The sequence below is a fragment of the Vicia villosa genome, unplaced genomic scaffold (genome assembly GCF_029867415.1).
Source record: "Vicia villosa cultivar HV-30 ecotype Madison, WI unplaced genomic scaffold, Vvil1.0 ctg.001519F_1_1, whole genome shotgun sequence".
In the NCBI taxonomy this organism is placed as follows: Eukaryota; Viridiplantae; Streptophyta; class Magnoliopsida; order Fabales; family Fabaceae; genus Vicia; species Vicia villosa.
Window position 1 is genome coordinate 35,290 of NW_026705649.1, and position 20,393 is coordinate 55,682.

The window sequence follows — 20,393 nt, forward strand, 5'->3', positions numbered from 1 at the left end:
CACCTACGAGATAACTCACAACCGAGGTTATCTCTAACGCAATGTTGTGAGAACAACCGTATTCTCATGTCGGTGATCTCGCGCGCGCAACTCAAACACGGAAGCATTAAGGTCATATACACATGTGATTGCCAACTCTAAATCTATCTCTAGAGTCCAGAAACTAGCAGATAATCATCCTAGATAAGGACTCAAGAAGTATATCTCTATAACAACCAAAATCCCACGCACAGAGCAAAAATCTAAGATAATAATCGAACAAGATTTGCAAAGCAAATTAAATATAATACCATGGGCGACAAATATACATTAGTTCAAAGTAAATATATATACAAAGCTCAACTAAAATAGAATACACAAAGAGGAAGAGAAATGAACCAAAAATCTCCCGGTTTGACAACTTCGTTCGATGATCAATCCACCTCCAATCATCCAAATGCAAGCTCCATAGTTGTTTTCTAAGCTAATCTGACCAAAAAATGAAGGTTGATAGAGTTGGGAACAAATACCCCAAAATCATACCTAAAAAATGTATTTTTCCCTAACTATACAATTCTGCCCAGCAGATCTCGCTTAGTGGTAGCAGAAGCTCGCTAAGCGAACTCTGCTGTAACTTAAAAAATTGTTTCAGCCATAACTTGAGAACTATAACTCTTATTTGCGCCTGGTTCGAAACGTTGTAAAGCTTATTCAATACTCTATATAACAATGACTAAATGGAAACCAAATTGATGATTTTTATCATCCTTATTTTGAGCCTTATTCTTTGATGAATTGTTAAACATTGCATGCTTGAAGCTTAGCCATTGGCTTTTATTACTCGATGCTCCAATTATGAATGAATATCTATAAAATAAATGAAAAGCTATCAAACGGTACATAAAACAAATCAAAACGCAAGTATACAAATATTTACACAAAAGTCGGGATTTTATTACAAAAACCAAAAGAATGTCAATAAGTGACACAGATATATACTCAAAATAACGATATTTTGGCACTTATCAAACTCTCCCCAACTTGAAAAGTTGTTTGTCCTCAAACAATGTCAAATAAATCAAAGAATCAAAAGTAATAAACCAAAGAATCATGAATCAACAAGTTTAGAAAAACCAAAAATAAATGTAATGCTCAATACAAAAATGGTACAAACAAAGTAAATACTTACCACTGCCATACAACGACAACATGAAAATGAAACGAATCCTAAGTACAAAAATCATACAAAACATTCTAAAACAATACATGCTCACATCCTGAATCACGCCTAGCAAAAATTCATCAATGGATGAAGAACACACAAAGGTGAAGGACTTTTAACACTCATGCAATAATCTTGCAAACAAAATATTAAATTATGCATTCATCCAAAAATCATATTGAAATTAAAAAAGCAAGAATCACTAGTACTTTTCAAGGTTGTAGCGTGGTTGGGTGAACAAACAAGGCATAAGTCCTAAGGCTAAACGAAACAAAAATTTGCCTAAACCTAAGGGAGTGATCAATCTACAAATTTTCACGCAACAAAATCTCGATTAAACTTCTTCCTTAACCACAAGTTTATCAAACCAATCATAATACTTATTAGCACGATTATTCGCTTCTATTTTCTTTTTGTTTTTCAAAACTTTTTCACATTTTTCTTTCTTTTTCTTTTCTTCCTTTTTCACAATTTTTTTATTTTCTTTTCTTTTTCTTTCCAACCTCATAGCAACAACCAAATAAGTACATAATCATTTCTCTCTGCAACTTGAATTCAACCACATCATAATATGAATACTCACTACTTTCTAAGGCAAGGCAAAATTTTGATCTCTCGTGTGCAACTCAAACACAGAAGCATTAAGGACAGATACACATGTGATTGTCAGCTCTAAATATATCTTTAGAGTCTAAAAATTAGAAGATAATCATCCTAGATAAAGATTCAAGAAGTATATCTCTATAACAAACTAAATCCCATGCACAGAGCAAAAATCTAAGATAACAATCGACAAATATTTATAAAGCAAATTAAATATAACCCCATGGGCGACAAATATATATGAGCTTAAAGTAAATACATATACAAAACCCAACTAAAAGAGAATACACAAAGAGAAAGAGAAATGAACCAAAAATCTGTTAGAACAAGATTTGTTCTGATCAATATTCTTAGTTTTGATGATAACAAGGATATGAATTTTGTATGAGATAATGTGGTACTCTAATACTATGCAATTTCCGTTTCAGGAATTATACAAAGAGTATGCACAAAATCAGAGCAAGAAGCACTGACTCAGAAGGTTCAGCATGCAACATTAGAACGTGGTCTGGCAAGACATCAGAAGATGGTCAAGCAGAATCAGAACATGGGTCTATGGAAGCATCAGAAGAACTTGAGATCAGAAGCAGAAGCACTGAAGTTCTCATGGTATCACGCTCAGAAGCACTTCAAGGTCACTTCAAGGTCGGAAGACAAGAAGATGCTCTGCACCAAGCTGTTTGACTCTGATGATATTCAAACGTTGTTTACACAAACATCAGATCAGAAGCAAGTGCTAGACTGGCAGGCTACGCTGACTGACAAAAGGAACGTTAGAAGCTATTAAAGGCAACGTCAGTAGACACAGCGGAAACAAGGCTCGAGGTAGTTGACAAAAGAGTGAAACATTAAATGCAATGCTGTACGGAATACGCAAAGCATTAAATGCTCCCAATGGTCATCTTCTCAAGTGCCTATAAATATGAAGTTCTGATGAGAAGCAAAGGTTAACGAACGAATTACAAACTCTGAACCAACTTGCAGAAACGCTGTTCAAATCAAAAGCTCTCAACCTTCATCATCAAGCTCACTACATTGCTGTTGTAATATCTTAGTGATATTTTAAGCTTAAACTTAAGAGAAAATCACAGTTGTGATAATAGCTTTATAAGAAGCATTGTAACTCTTAAAAGAATTTGTTTACATTAAGTTGTAAGTTCTAGAGTGATCAGGTTGTTGATCAGTATACTCTAGCAAGTCTTAGAAGTTGTCTAAGCAGTTTGTTCCTAGAGTGATCAGGTTGTGATCAAGATACTCTAGAAGACTTAGAGTGTTTCTAAGTGGAAAACCATTGTAATCAAGTGTGATTAGTGGATTAAATCCTCAGGTGAGGTAAATCACTCCAAGGGGGTGGACTGGAGTAGTTTAGTTAACAACGAACCAGGATAAAAATCATTGTGCAAATAGTTTTTATCTTACAAGTTTTTAAAGCTACACTTATTCAAACCCCCTTTCTAAGTGTTTTTCTATCCTTCAATTGGCATCAGAGCGCCGGTTCTAAGGTGCAAGCACTTAACCGTGTTTAGAAAAGATTCAGGAAGATAAAAACGCTTCTATAAAAGATGGCTGGTGAAATTCCAACAAACACATATGCATCTACATCTGGCTCTGCTGAGCAATACATTGGTAACTCTCCTTCCATATCTAATGTACTTCTTGTAGAAGGATTAACGCATAACTTATTGTCCATAAGTCAATTAAGTGACAATGGTTATGATATAATCTTCAATCAAAAGTCTTGCAAGGCTGTAAGTCAGAAGGATGGCTCAATCTTATTTACAGGCAAGAGAAAGAACAACATCTATAAGATTGATCTTTCAGATCTTGAGAAGCAGAAGGTGACTTGCCTTATGTCTGTTTCTGAAGAGTAATGGGTCTGGCATATAAGATTAGGACATGCTAGTTTGAGAAAGATTTCTCAGATTAACAAACTAAATCTGGTCAGAGGACTCCCAAATCTGAAATATAAATCAGATGCTCTTTGTGAAGCATGTCAGAAGGGCAAGTTCTCCAAACCTGCATTCAAATCTAAGAATGTTGTCTCTTCCTCAAGGTCGTTAGAACTTCTGCACATTGATCTGTTTGGACTAGTCAAAACAGCATCTGTCAGAGGGAAGAAATATGGATTAGTCATCGTAGATGATTATAGCCGCTGGACATGGGTAAAGTTCTTAAAACACAAGGATGAGTCTCATTCAGTGTTCTTTGAATTCTGCACTCAGATCCAATCTGAGAAGGAGTGCAAAATCATAAAGGTCAGAAGTGATCATGGTGGCGAATTTGAAAACAGATTCTTTGAGGAGTTCTTCAAAGAAAATGGTATTGCTCATGATTTCTCTTGCCCTAGAACTCCACAGCAAAATGGAGTTGTAGAGCGAAAGAATAGGACTCTGCAAGAAATGGCCAGAACCATGATCAACGAGACCAATATGGCTAAGCACTTCTGGGCAGAAGCAATAAACACTGCATGTTATATTCAGAATAGAATCTCTATAAGACCTATTCTAAATAAGACTCCTTATGAATTGTGGAAGAACAGAAAGCCCAACATTTCATATTTTCATCCTTTTGGATGTGTGTGTTTTATTCTGAATACTAAAGATCATCTTGGTAAGTTTGATTCTAAGGCACAAAAATGTTTTCTTCTTGGATATTTTGAACGCTCTAAAGGCTACAGAGTATTCAATACTGAAACATTGGTTGTAGAAGAATCAATCAATATCAGGTTTGATGATAAGCTTGGTCTTGAAAAACCAAAGAAGTTTGAGAATTTTGCAGATATAGATATTGACACATCAGAAGCTATAGAACCAAGAAGCAAAGCTCCAAAAGCTGAAAGTCTCAGAAGCAATGGATCAGAAGATCAAGTTGCTGCATCTTTAGAAAATCTCAGGATTTCTGAAGAGCCAACCGTTAGAAGATCATCTAGACTTTCATCAGCTCATTCAAAAGATGTGATCCTTGGAAAGAAAGATGATCCTATCAGAACTAGATCATTTCTAAAGAATGACAATCAAAAGCAGTGATCAAAATCAGAAGGTGTAAAGTCTATTCAGAACGACACAGCTGTCATCAAGTAATTTCTGATGATGAACACGTGTCTGTACGGTTAGTAAAAAGCGTGAGGAATCTGATGGGACGCCGTCCTAGGTAACTGTGTTAAATCATTTCATTTACCACGTTCTCTCACCTAACGTCACTCATCATTTAATGCAATTGATTTCTTTTGATTCTGTAATTGTTCTTTCTCAAAATTTTATTGCATTCTTTTTCAAATCCGTCTCTATAAATACATTTCAAATCATAACGTTTATCTTTTTCGCTCGCATTCTCTCTTTCTTCTTGCATGCATTTTTGCAACCTTTTCAGTCTCTTCTCAAACCCTAAGCGCAAACCCATATCTTGTTCTTCTAATTTCTGTTCTGTTTCAATGGCTGCTTCATCATCTCACAATGTTGGCTCATCTGTCCCTCTTCATCTTCAAGTAGAAGAAAATCAGCAAATCACTCCAGTTATTGCCTGCTCTATTCCTAAGAAGGATCTGGAAGTTATCTGTGAACTAATGGTAGATTTTGATAGCATCGAAGAACATGAATATCATCTCAAAGAAGATATCATTTTTCAAGGATGGACTTCATTGTTTGCTGAGTTCTGTGGACCGGTCTACCCAGATCTTGTTAAGGAATTTTGGGTGCATGCAGTTGTTGCCCCTAAATCCATTCTGTCTTTCGTCCAAGGGAAGTTTGTGGTAGTTACTAAGAACATCCTAAGAATGATGTTTGATCTTAGAAACCCTGAGGGTGCTTTTGAAATTGATCAAAGGGCTGATTGGGATGATGTGTTGTCTACCCTTTACACAGACGTCAAGAAGATAAAGCATGTCAAGGACATGAAAGACCTCTACAAAATCTGGACCAAGATTCTTCTGGGGTGTTTCTATCACAGAAAAGGAACACATGCTGCAGATTTCGTCAACAATGAACAGAAATACATTCTGTATTGCATTGCCACTAAGAAGAAGGTTGATGTTATCTACATAATCTTCAATCACATGTGGAATGCTGTGAGGGATTCCAGAAATGCCTTCAGAGTGAAAAATTGTACTATCATTCCTTTTGGAAGAATCATTACAAACCTTCTGGTTCACTCCAAGATTGTTGAGAACCTGGAAGCTGAAGGTACTATCAAAGACTTTGTCGTTACCACTGGAAGTTGCTTGAATGCTCTCACTTTGAGAAAGATGAAGGTTATTGATATTATCATCAAGACCCCTCAACCTCTTCCTGGAACAAGAAGCAGAAGAGATCCTGTTCTTGCTGACTTTGAAACCTTCTTCAGAAGTGAGGTACCAGGAGTCAGAACTAGGTATTTGAAGTCACTGGAAGAAGATGAAGGAGTAAAAGATCAAGAGAAAGGTGCTCCTGCTAAAGTAGGCCGCAAGAAAACTTCTAGGGCTGCTGCCTCAGAGGATGTTTCAGAAGCTGCTCCTCAAGCTGCTGAAAAGAAGGAAAGAAGGACCAAAAGAAAATTTGATCATCCTTCTGATAATCAGGTGAAGGTAGTTCAGAACGTAGCTGCTGCTACTGCTAAAGAGGTTGTTCCAGAAGAAGTTATTGCTGAAGTAGTTAAGGCTGTTTCAGTTGAAATTGAAAAGAATAAGAAGGAGGCTGCTGATAAGAGGAAGAAGAAGAAGTCGAATAATAATGCTGAAAGTGTTAGAGTTGTTGAGAAGAAGAAATTCAGAAAAAGGAAGCTGATAATAAATGACTCCGATGAAGAAGAGGCTGTTCAAGAAGCTGTGAATCAGCAGGAAGAAATCTTGCAAAGACCAGCAACTCAAGCAGTTGAAGGTCAGTATGTTGTTAATAAGAAGGAAGCTCTGGAATCTGCCAGAAGGAGAGAAATCTCTTGTGGAAAGGCAAAGATCGTTGAAGAGCAGAAGAGTAAGAAACAGAAGAAGCTTGAGGCCGTGTTCGAAGCTGTTCAGAAGGTATCAAAAGGTATACATCTCTCTGAACCTGATTCTATTCCCTCTTTACATTCGGAAGTTGCACCAATAGCTGTTGCCCAAACCCCTGAACCAGTAAATCAACCAGATAAAGCCCCATCAGAATCACCCATAAAAGTTCATGTTCTCACACCTCCCACTTCTCCTGTATCCAAAATCCTTACTCCTCCTCCTTCACCCACTCCAGATGCTCCCATTCCTTCTCCTCCTCCCTCAATCAACCTTGCTTCTGACCAGGCCCTTGATAATCCTGTTCTTGATATACCACCCCTACAAACTCTCTTTCCACCTCACACAAATATATCCTCTTCTCAACCTCCTCCCCATGCCAACTTTGAACCCATTCCTTCCAACTCTCAAAACAACCCATGTGTTTCTGATCTTCCAGACTCTGCATCACATGAGCAATTGCTCCGTGATTGCAACTACACTCCCAAGCCTCGTCCTGAAGCTGAAGTGGTAGTGTTAGATTCTGAGAACGAAGCAGAATCATCTTTTAGGTTGGATAGAGAACCTCAACCCTATTCTATCCCTAACCATGACTCTCCAATAACCAAAATAAAATCCCGCCAGGAATACCCTATTGGTGTAATTTTTGAATTGGTAAAGAGGAATCTCAGAAGAGTCTTTGATACTCTCAGAATCGCTGAAAGTGCTGGCCTGAATGATGTTGCTATGCGAAAGTTCTAGAGAATCTTCCGAAGTAAAGCTGATGCTTGTTTTGAAGAACTTCAAGAAGCTTGTGCAGAAGCTGCTCCACGGCCTCGTGGAATTCTGAGAAGTTATGAAGACTTCTGGTTTGCTCGTCTCGGAGGGAGATATATCTTTGAAGAGAAGAAGTTTGTGGATGAACTGGAAGAAGCAAGAATTGCTGTTGCAATGGAAGCTAACCCATGCAGGGAAATTGTGGTCTGGAAACCTCAATATCATGTTTTGCTTGGAGACTTCAGGACGCTCTTTAACTTTCTGAGGGAAAACCCTTCTGAGAAAGACCCAAGCTTGGTCATTCCAGAAGTTGTTGACCCACCAGAAGTTGAAGGTCCTTCTGCTCCTAGGAATCTTGCTGCCATTCTTCAGGCACTTGAGAATGGAGATTCTGAGGTTCCTACTGCAGAGTATGGAGATGCTTCTATGCAAGAAGCAGATGCTGATCATGTTGCTGAAACAATTCCTGTTGAGGTAAATCCTGCAAATGATCTGACCATGGAAGCTGCGGATCACAATGCCATTCTTGTGGATAGAAGTTGTGAAGCTTCTTTTGATGAACCTTCTCGTCTTGCAAGGACTTTGGAAGTCATTCAGAAGAACCAGGATGAGCAGAGATCAATCAACGCTGAGTTTCATGCTTTCATGGAAAGGCAGAATGAGAGCAACAGTGGGATTCATGATATGCTGGCCAAGATCATGTCGAAGCTAGGGTCATCTTAGATTGAGTCTTAAACTGTTTTCCTTTTGCTTTGCTGCATTTGTTGTTGCATCTTCTTTTGCACTTCCTCTTGTACTTCTGAACCTCTGTTTCTATGAGCTTAATGACAATTATCCTTTTCTTCTATGTGTTTGTGTGTTTTTCATCTGAATCTTTTATGTTTTTGATGTTATGACAAAAAGGGGGAGAAAAATGTGATAAATGATCTGATTTATTTTATCAGTTGCTGGGAGAAAGGCTCCACATTTCTAACAGAACTTGCAAAGTTCTATGTCTTTGAGTGTTGTTTTGCAGGGATTGAAGATCCTCTTTAAAGCTCAACATGAGAAGCAAAGAGATGTGGAAAAGCAATTCTATAAAGAATCAAGCTCTTGGAAATTGAAGCAAGCTGAGTGCTATAAAGCTTCAAGACCTGAAGCAAGAAGGAAGAATGTTCTGATATTCTGATGATAGAATAGTTTTTTCATTCTTATTCCTTATATGTTCTGATGCATGTTTTTAGTTACAAAATATGCTCTGAAACATTTTATGTTTGTGTGCTCTGATACATAATTATATGTTCTGATACATATTTTATGTTCTGATTCATTCATGCTGACTTTTGTCGTTTAGTTTGTTCTGTAACATTTCAGGATGTAGAGATGCTCTAATGATGCTCTGGTACATTCAACAATGTTCTGATACAATCTAGCATGCAATGACTCAAGAAGAAATTCAAGCTCTGAAGCTGTCCAATGGAAGCAAGAATCAGAGGCTATGAATATTCTGAAGATCTAGGAAATTCAAGTTCTGAAGCTGTCCTATGGAAGCAAGAATCAGAAGCTGTGAATGTTCTGAAGATCTAAGCATATGTGAACGTCTCAACTGAAATACTCAGGGAAGTCTTTTATTTATAAAATTCTTATAGTATTTATCTCAGGGGGAGATTGTTAATCTCAGGGGAGACATATTCACACAATGTCTATATGCTTATGCTATAGCTGTGTAATTGTCCTTAGCCGTCTGTATTTTCTGATCGCAAATTCATATCATTTATGAATGTTTTTGTCATCATCAAAAAGGGGGGGATTGTTAGAACAAGATTTGTTCTGATCAATATTCTTAGTTTTGATGATAACAAGGATATGAATTTTGTATGAGATAATGTGGTACTCTAATACTATGCAATTTCCGTTTCAGGAATTATACAAAGAGTATGCACAAAATCAGCGCAAGAAGCACTGACTCAGAAGGTTCAGCATGCAACATCAGAACGTGGTCTGGCAAGACATCAGAAGATGGTCAAGCAGAATCAGAACATGGGTCTATGGAAGCATCAGAAGAACTTGAGATCAGAAGCAGAAGCACTAAAGTTCTCATGGTATCACGCTCAGAAGCACTTCAAGGTCAGAAGACAAGAAGATGCTCTGCACCAAGCTGTTTGACTCTGATGATATTCAAACGTTGTTTACACAAACATCAGATCAGAAGCAAGTGCTAGACTGGCAGGCTACGCTGACTGACAAAAGGAACGTTAGAAGCTATTAAAGGCAACGTCAGTAGACACAGCGGAAACAAGGCTCGAGGTAGTTGACAAAAGAGTGAAACATTAAATGCAATGTTGTACGAAATACGCAAAGCATTAAATGCTCCCAATGGTCATCTTCTCAAGTGCCTATAAATATGAAGTTCTGATGAGAAGCAAAGGTTAACGAACGAATTACAAACTCTGAACCAACTTGCAGAAACGCTGTTCAAATCAAAAGCTCTCAAACTTCATCATCAAGCTCACTACATTGCTGTTGTAATATCTTAGTGAGATTTTAAGCTTAAACTTAAGAGAAAATCATAGTTGTGATAATAGCTTTATAAGAAGCATTGTAACTCTTAAAGGAATTTGTTTACATTAAGTTGTATGTTCTAGAGTGATCAGGTTGTTGATCAGTATACTCTAGCAAGTCTTAGAAGTTGTCTAAGAAGTTTGTTCCTAGAGTGATCAGGTTGTGATCAGGATACTCTAGAAGACTTAGAGTGTTTCTAAGTGGAAAACCATTGTAATCAAGTGTGATTAGTGGATTAAATCCTCAGGTGAGGTAAATCACTCCAAGGGGGTGGACTGGAGTAGTTTAGTTAACAACGAACCAGGATAAAAATCATTGTGCAAATAGTTTTTATCTTACAAGTTTTTAAAGCTACACTTATTCAAACCCCCCTTTCTAAGTGTTTTTCTATCCTTCAAAATCTTGCAGTTTGTCAGCTCCGATCGATGATCAATCCACCTCCAATCATCCAAATGCAAGCTCCATAGTTGTTTTCTAAGCTAATCTAACCAAAAAATAAAGGTTGATAGAGTTGGGAACAAATACCCCAAAACCATACCTAAAAAAATGTGTTTTTTCCCTAAATTTGCAATTCTTCCCAGCAGATCTCACTTAGCGGTAGCAGAAGCTTGCTAAGTAAACTATGCTGCAACTTGAAAAATTATTTCGCCCATACATTGAGAATCGTAACTCCGATTTGCGCTCGGTTCGAAGCGTTGGAAAGTTTATTGAATGCTCTACATAATAATAACTAAATGAGAAACAAATTGATTATTTTATCATCCTTATTTTGAGCCTTATTCTTTGATGAATTGCTAAACATTGCATTCTTGAAGCTTAGCCTTTGGTTTTTATTACTCCATGCTCCAATTATGAATGAATACCTACAAAATGAATGAAAAACTATCAAACGGTACATAAAACAAATCAAAACGCAAGTATACAAATATTTGCACAAAAGTTGGGATTTTATTACAAAAATCAAAAGAATAAAATCGATAAGTGCCACAAATATAAACTCAAAATAACGACATTTTGACACTTATCACCTGCTGAAATAAAAATAAGAGCATAATGTATGACCAAATGTTATAGCATTCTGCCTGATTTCATGGAACTCAGACCAGAGCCAAGCTCCAGCCTTGGAAATGTCTTTACTGTGGAAAGTATGGTCTCATAAAACCATTACGTTACAAACTGTATGGGTATCCAAGGCATTCTCCTCAACTTAGGGCTAATCATGTAAGGATTAAAACTAGAAAGGAGTAGAAAGTGAAGGCTGTTGTCACTAGTCTCATAGCTCATATTTTGATAGTGGGTGCTCTAGGCATGTGACAGAAGTGAAGATTTTCTTGGTGGACATTAAGCCTCACACCACTAGCTATGTTACTTTTGAAGATGATGCTAAAGGAGAAATTAAAGGAGTTGGAAGACTAGCCTGTGAAGGATCCTTTATGCTTGATAATTTAATTTTTGTGAAAGGTCTAACTGTTAATCTAATAAGTATCAGTCAGCTATGTGATCAAGGTCTTAAAGTTAATATCACAAAGTTTGAATGTGTGGTCACAAATGAAGAGGATGAAGTACTAATGAGAAAATCTAGGTCAAAGGACAATTGCTACTTATGGACACCCGAAGCAATTACATGTTCATCCACATGTATGTTGTCCAAGGAAGATGAAGTCAAGTTATGGCTTCAAAAACTTGGCCATTTGCATCTGAAAGGTATGAAGAAGATTGTGTCTAGAGAAGCTATCAGAGGCATTCATAAACTTAAAATTAAGGAAGGAAGAATTTGTAGTGAGTGTCAAATTGCATAGCAGACCAAGATGTCACACTAGAAACTTCAACATCTGACTACTTCAAAAGTTCTAGAACTTCTTCATATGGATTTGATGGGACCTATGCAAGTTGAGAGCCTTGGTGTAAAAAGGTATGCTTATGTTGTTGTTGATGAGTATTCAAGATTCACTTATCTTTAGGATGAAGTGACTCTGTTAACATCAAAGCTTGAAAATATGACCAAATCCATAAGGATGTTGAACAATGAGTTTGATATGTTGGATGAAATTATTCAAGATGTAGAAGGAGGTAGAAGAGCTACTAGTATAGGGTTTAATTACCAGTCTTTAAAAAATAAAAATAAAAACCATGTGATGAGATTTGTTCCTTCTGAAGTGAAGGATGAGAGCATAATGTCTGAACAAATGTTACAACATCCTGCCAAATCTTAGGAAACTCAGACCATAACCAATTTCCAACCTTGAAAATGTCTTTATTGTGGAAAGTATGGTCACAAAAAGCCATTATGTTACAAATTGTATGGTTATCCAAAACATTCTCCTCAACCTAGGCTAATCATGTAATAATTAAAACTAAAAAGGAGTGGAAAATGAAAGATGTTGTCACTATTCTCATAGCTCATACCTCTCTTAGAGTCTCATCTAGAGAAGACTGGTGTTTTAATAGTGGATGTTCTAGGCATATGACAGTAGTAAAGAATTTCTTGGTGGACATTAAGCCTCACACCACTAGTTATGTTACTTTTGGAGATAGTGCCAACGGATAAATTAAAGGAGTTGGAAGACTAGCCTGTGAAGGATCTCCTATGCGTGATAATGTCCTTTTTATAAAAGGTTTGACTGCTAATCTAATAAGTATCAGTCAGTTATGTGATCAAGGTCTGAAGGTTAATTTCACTAATTCTAAATGTGTGGTCACTAATGAGAAGAATGAAGTGCTGATGAGAGAAGTAAGGTCTAAGGATAATTTCTACTTATAGTCACCTCAAGCAATTAATTATTCTTCCACATGTATGATGTCCAAGGAAGATGAAATCAAGTTGTGGCATAAAAAACTTGGTCATTTGCATCTGAAAGGTATGAAGAAGATTGTGTCTAAAGATACTATCAAAGGCATTCCTAAGCTCAAAATTGAGGAAGGAAGAATTTGTGGTGAATGTCAAATTGGAAATCAAACCAAGATATCACACCAGAAAACTCAACATCTGACTACTTTAACAGTTATGGAAATTTTTCATATGGATTTAATGGGGCCTATGCAAGTTGAGAGCCTTGGTGGAAAAGGTATGCTTATGTTGTTGTTGATTATTTTTAAAGATTCATTTGGGTGAATTTCATCAAAGAAAAATCATATGTCTTTGAGGTCTTCAAAGATGTATGTCAAAAGCTTCAAAGAGAAAAGGAAAGGGGGACTGTAAGGAACAGAAGTGATCATGGCAAGGAATTTGAAAACAGAAATTTTTCTAAATTTTGTTCCTCTGAAGGTATTAGCCATAAATTCTCTTCTCCCACCACCCCTTGTCAAAATGGAGTTGTTGAGCGCAAGAATAAGACTCTACAAGAATCAGCTAGGATCATGCTTCCTGCTAAGCATCTGCCATATCATTTTTGGGCTAAAGCAATGAATAATGCATGTTATATTATAATAAAGCCACCTTAAGGACTGGCACTTCAGCTACACTCTATGAGTTATGGAAAGGAAGGAAGCCTACTGTCAAATACTTTCATGTTTTTGGAAGTAAATGCTACATTTTGGCTGATCGTGAACAAAGAAAAAAATGGATCCCTAGAGTGATGAAGGAATATTTCTAGGCTATTCTACTAACAACAAAGCCTATAAAGTTTTTAATTCCAGAACCAAAGTCATGATTAAATCTATAAATGTCGTGCTTAATGATTTAATCATAGAGGATGTACATGATGTCAAAGAAGATGTTGAAACATCATTCTAGAAGAATGATGGGGCATAAAATATGGTCGATGATGATGACAGTATTGAGACTGCCGATATCGAACCTTACAACAATCAAGCTACTAAGGGTCCTACAATCAGAATTCAGAAAGATCATCCTAAAGAACTCATCATAGGAATGTTGAATGTTACAACTCAACTAAGACAAATCAACAACTATGCCAAGTTACTGAAATATAAAGTGATGTACACAAAGATTCTACCCTAATCCTTATGATGAAATTAACGTGGAATACAAGATACAAAGCTCAAAATCCTAACACAAAGAACCTAGTCTTGACGCACAAAATCTATGTCTCAACCATGAGACTTGTGCATCCTTATATATCAATGCTTATGGACTTTTCTCCGTTGGATATTTGATTTGATTTAATCCATAAAATATTTGATTATGTTGGATATGATTTTCTTTATAATTGAGTTTGATAGAATTGAGTTTATTAAAATTGATTTATATTTATATACATTTACGTAAAACTGAGTTGAACAACAAATTATAGTGTAAAAATTAAGTTCAAACAAAAAAAAAACTATAAATTCTATTTTCAAGTAAAATCAATTATGATAAATTCTACTTAAAAAAGTAAAACACCTTAAAATCACTTCAAAATCAATTATATACTTTTAAAATTGTTTTTGACAATTTTAAAAGACAAATCAAATATGTTATTAGACACAAATATATAAGCAAAAGCGATCCAAAATGAAATGAAGATCAAAATTTAGAAATAATTAAAATGAAAAAACTAATTTTTATATTAGAATTATTAAAATTTTATTTTTTTTAAAATAGAAAATCAAAAGACTAATTTATTAATGTATGTTTAAGGCACGTGTTGCTGTTAGCATTTGTCATCAAATAATTATTATATGCTACAAATATCCCTTATAAATTAGTGTCTACAAAATTTGGATACATAAAACCAACAAAAAGAAGTTTATTTAAAAATATAGAATCGAAATTTCCATTGGATAAGGGCAATTAAGTCTTTGTTTGTCATCCACATAACAAAAATCTGAGCGCCCAACCAAATTTGACCATAAAAAACCAAAACATAAAAAATAATATAATTTTAAAAAACGAAAAAGAAAGAAAAAAACAAAGAAAGACACAGAATGTTGTTTGGGTTGGGATGAGCTGTCGTACTTCATTAGATGCCTTTATCTGATGCTCATCTGTTCTTTTGCTGTGTGCTCTGCTGTCTCACCTGCACTCTCACTCCTACTCCTTCTCTTCAATCCAAATACAAAAATTATAGTACTCTTTAACCATTCCACCCACTCTCCCACCCACTACCCAATCATTTTAATTATTAATTAACATCACTTAATTAACACTAAATGTAAATCAAATCATTTTCAATCTCACTTTCAAAAACAGATCTCATCTAATGTAATTTTCTAATGTACTACCACATTTGAAATATTTTTGTCACACCACTTGCATGTAAAAAGTGAAACACACTAACAATATTTTATTTTCAGATTCACTGAAATATAGATCAAATATGTCCGTCCTAACTCAACTAGCAGGCATCAATATTATCAAGAAAGCGATACTGCTAAGTTTAGCATCATCTCCAGAGTTCGAACGTATCAATGATCGGAGTAAGTATTAGTTTAGTTTGTACTTGGTCTCTTGACTTTTAATTATGGTTTGGATCAAGATGGATTTTGCACAAAGATGTGGTAGAATTTTGCAGGGATTTAAGCGAGTAACAAAGGGCAATATTTTTGTATTCCTTTTACGAGACCCCACGAGTGGTTTCTGTTACGTTATTTTTTCCCTTAATAAGGTCCCCACTCACTTTTTCTCTCTCTTGAGTTTTTAAGTTAAAACCTACTCACTTTATTTCTTACCCTTCACACACACACTTGTGTTCTGTGCGCGTCTGTTGCGGTCTGAACAAAGACAACAGTCAATCAAAAAACAACAAGAACCCCACAAAACTCACAGTCTCACTCACTTGGGTCCAAACACTTTTGAAAATTTCATAACTTTCTCTCTCTTTTCTCTCTCTCTTATCACTCATTCTACACTCTTGAAACATTCATGAATCATCTATATGATAAAAATTGAAGAAAAAAATATATAAAAATAAAGTTTGAAATTGAAACCTTCCCTACCAAGCTTAAATGGAACTATCAGATTTGCAAAACAACAAACAGAAGAGAGGCACCACCACTCTTCCCCACCACCAACACCAAAACCAACACCACCAACAACAAGAATCTTCACCTTCAAATTCTCATTCTCAGCAACAACAACTTGTGGTCCCTTTTGATGGAAGGCCACCACAATCTTTCATTATGGGCTCCATCTCTAATATTCAACCTTCTTCAAACTCTTCTTCTTCATCATCCAATTCTTCTTCTTCTTCCGCTTCAGCTTCTGCTGCAACTACTACTCATCTTATCGACGCTTCTCTCGCAATCGCCACCAGATCTGAACCTCCGGTACTCGACTCCACCGCTGCAGCCGCCAACAATAACAACAACAACACTCAGAATCAGATTCAACAATTCTCTTCTTCATCCACGGTCGTCACCGTAGCAAATCCTCCCAAACGATCTACCAAGGACAGACACACTAAAGTGGATGGCCGGGGACGAAGAATTCGAATGCCGGCGACATGTGCGGCTAGAGTTTTTCAGTTGACCAGAGAATTAGGTCATAAATCCGACGGTGAAACAATTGAATGGCTTCTCCAGCAAGCGGAGCCGGCTATTATTGCCGCCACCGGTACAGGAACAATCCCGGCTAATTTCTCAACGCTCAATGTTTCACTACGAAGCAGCGGCTCCACGCTGTCGGCGCCGCCGTCGAAATCCGCTCCTCATAGTTTTCACAGCGCGCTTGGACTGGCGGCGCACCATCCGTTTGAAGAAGCTGCGTACCAACACCAACACGCGCCTCTTCTAGGGTTTCATCCTCATCAACACCAACAACATCATCTCATGAACGCCGATCAAATCGGTGAAGCTCTTTCGAATGAGAATTACATGAGAAAACGCTATAGAGAAGATCTTTTCAAAGACGATAACAACGAAAGCGGTGGCGATGGTTCTTCTTCTCCAAAAACTTTCAAAGCAAATCACCAACAAGATGGTATAGGTGATGGAGAAGGTGGTGGTGGAGGAGGAGGTGGTGGAGATGGAGCATCTTCATCTGCTTCTCCTGGTAATTCAATTTCTGGACTTCTTCGACCGTCGAATATGTTACCGGCAACCGCGATGTGGGCCACCGCGGGTAGTGGTAGTACAATATGGATGGTACCAGTGAGTGGTGGCGGTGGCGGTGGTGGTGCAAACACAAATTCAGATACACATACACAAACACAAAACATGTGGCCATTTAGTCCTCACACTCAGTCTCAAAACCAAGCAAACGCTACTGCAACACCGTCTCAGTTACATTTCATGCCAAGGTTCAATGTTCCTCCCGGCGGAAGCGGCGGTGGTATTGAATTCCAAGGCGGACGCGGTGGTTTACAGCTCGGTTCAGTGTATCAACCATCACAGCATCTTGGATTAGCAGTGTCTGATTCAAACTTGGGTATGTTGGCTGCTCTAAATGCTTACACAAGAGCTGGTCATTTCAATGTTAACAACAACTCTTCTTCTGATCATCATCATCATCAACATCAACAACATCACCATTCAATTTCATTGGACTCTCATCCTCAACAACCTAATGATGAAAGTGGAGAAGATGCTCCTAATAATTCTCAATGATAACTATCCATGGTTAGTTTCATCTCATTGCATATTGCATGCTTTTTTTTTCTATATGTAAATTATAATATAGTTAATTCAGTTGCATTTTTTTGTTGTAGCACTATTTTTTTACATTGTAATCTGTGTCCACCAAGTTTGTACTATAGTAGTTTATTGCTTTCTTTTTTGCAGATTCCAAGTTGAATTCTCATCAGATTTGAGTTTTTCTCTTACATGTTCTTTTTTGGAGGTACTTATTGTGGTATTGTGTGTTGTTTACGGTTTGATTTTAGTCCAAATTAAGGGACTTTGCAGAGAGTTTGTATAGGAGGAAATTTCTCTTAATATTTTTATGTATTTATTTCATTTTCTAGCTCTGTAATTCTTGAAAAACAATAGGATTTCAAACAAAATTTTGAATTTTTTTTGGTTGCTGTTATTTATCTTATTTTTTGTTGCTACATATGTATAATTTGAAAATCTTCTATTCTGTATGAGAATCAGAATTAAAATATTAAAATTGCAGTGACCAACTAAGCAAAAACAGGATGCCAGATAAGAGTAAAGAGAGAGAACAAAATATGTAAATAGAAAATGATGATCAGCTGGATTATAAAAATCTGAGTTACTAATTTGTGTGCCTTTTTGGAGATAACTCCTGAACAAGGTCATGAACAGCAATGCATTAAATCTCAATGTTTTCCTTTACCACTTTTCCTTTATTATTTTTCTCAATTTGGTAATTTAATTTTCAAATATTTTTCATTTTGTTTACCCACAAATGATATTTTTTATCTTTTTTTTCTTATAGTGTAAAATAAGAGAATATTATTGATTAGAAAATAGAGAAAAAAGGGTATGTACTGACTCATCCAATAAATGACATGTATTCAACCAAGTCACACTTTAAATTTTTTTTTTTTTTTGGTTACAAGTCACACTTTAAATTTAAAATACTGATAAAAATATTATAATCTTATTGAATGATGATGTAAAATTAATTTATATTGATATTGCACTACCTTTAACTTCTAGAAAATAATGTTTTCTGTTCTGATTTCTAATTATAAAATATCAAATTGAATATTTATTAAAAAATATATTAAGTCTTATCCTTAAATAAGAAAAACATAAATGTCTTGTCATAAGTTATAGAAAACTGGCATTATTGAAGGAGGAGTAACGACCGTCAATTGCTACTACATTATTATGCCTGTCATATTCGATGATTATAAATATTTTCCATATTCTAAAATTAATCTATTCAAATAAATAGAAATAAATCATGTTAATGTTATAGTTTAATAAAAAATAGTAGTCTTATTTGAATAAAATAATTTAAATGGACAAGGAATGTGAGAAAAAGAAAAAGCAAAGCATTGAATGGAAATGGACAAAAGACGGAAAGAAGCAAAGAAAAATGAGGATATGCATAGTAATGATAATTAAAGGATTGTAACGTTGTCTATAAAACAGGGCGGCAAGGAAAATGACTTTGGTGTTGACCCTCAACAGTCAATTTCATATCACTGTTTATTGTTGAATCATTCTTCCCTTTTCTTTATCACCTCACACTTTTTAACCATTTACTTCTTCTTTGCTATATATGTAATTGTGTACTATGATGAATGCAGAATAATACTTTGAATTCTCAATTGATTATATAGGCAAAGAAGTTTCTACTATATGGTGTATTTTAGTATCTAAAGTTTCTAATGTAGGTTTTTGTGTATAATATCCAAATTTGTACACATATCTATTTCAGTGTGGAACATAAAATGAGTACTAAATCAATGATAACTATCTTAGAAGTGTCTTTGAAATGGTGGTAAATATCTTCAATGAGCAAAGAGAGTTATATGTAAGGTTAACGCTTTACTGTTGAGTTCATCAAAGAACTTGTAAGTGAATGAATGAATCGTACATTGGTATGATGCATGATCATATTTATATATAGATGGCAGATGGAACTGTCACCGGTAGATATGACGCGAGACGTGTGATGTTGTTGGATGGACATCAACGATTGAGATGAGGGCAATGTCATGCTTCTGCGTGAAACTTCTGTATGGGCGTCCACGTGTTCCCCAACTGAGTAGGTACCTACAATAAGATTGAGCATCCGTATTAGGCCGGATTTATTAGACCGTTGATCAATTCAAACATCTATATCTCCATCATCACGACGTCTACTTTCATTATGCTTCCCAGGTCCAACATTCCTTGAGGTCTTATTTTCTTTCAACACCTTGAACCAACAACGTTTCCTCATAGTTGATATATGGATGAGATTAGGTGAGGAGGTCACTCATGCTTCCCACACCTTTCATGACCAATTTCTCTAAAAACATACTAACCTCAATCATTTCTCAAAGATCCAACACCCCAGTCTGTTGTTGGATCCCCTTACTTCAACAACCATCTTTGTGAACCTATCAATGTATTCTCTAAGGGTCCCATTCTTCTTCTGGTGAATTCCACTAAGTACTATTGTCTTCAGCATTCGTCTCCGAGCAGTAATTTATGATGTAAAATATTAGCACAAATTTCTCCATGAGTTAATGGAACCGCCCACCAATCTTGAACCATGTCATAGTTGTTCCCTTCCGATTCAAAAAAAGAGGATTCATAGTAACACCGTGATCACCTCCCCTCTAAGAATGGTGTGAGGGAGGCTTTGTGGGACGACGATCCTTGGATAAAGTATGACTCATGTGTTGCCTCATGAGTCATGTGGAAGACAAATGTGGTAGCAATGGCGACGATGACCTCTTTCAAACAACTCCGATTCTCTTTTTCGTTATGACTTGACGTCGAAAAGAGCGACCCTCAAGGCGGCTCTTGAGCACCGTCTTGTAGTACCTC

General features: G+C 36.2%; 1 protein-coding gene across 1 annotated transcript; it reads left to right on the plus strand.

Moving 5' to 3' along the window:
* The first annotated feature begins 15,660 nt into the window (after positions 1–15,660).
* Positions 15,661–17,952, plus strand: LOC131635606 (transcription factor TCP8-like). The gene is made up of 2 exons (XM_058906238.1): positions 15,661–17,558; positions 17,721–17,952. The coding sequence occupies exon 1, from the start codon at positions 15,948–15,950 to the stop codon at positions 17,544–17,546; it is 1,599 nt and encodes a 532-aa protein (XP_058762221.1). The 5' UTR covers positions 15,661–15,947; the 3' UTR covers positions 17,547–17,558; positions 17,721–17,952.
* The last annotated feature ends 2,441 nt before the right edge of the window (positions 17,953–20,393 follow it).

What these genes read in the sequence shown, in the direction of transcription:
- LOC131635606 (XM_058906238.1), top strand. Translation starts at nt 15,948, where the DNA reads ATGGAACTATCAGATTTGCAAAACAACAAACAGAAGAGAGGCACCACC.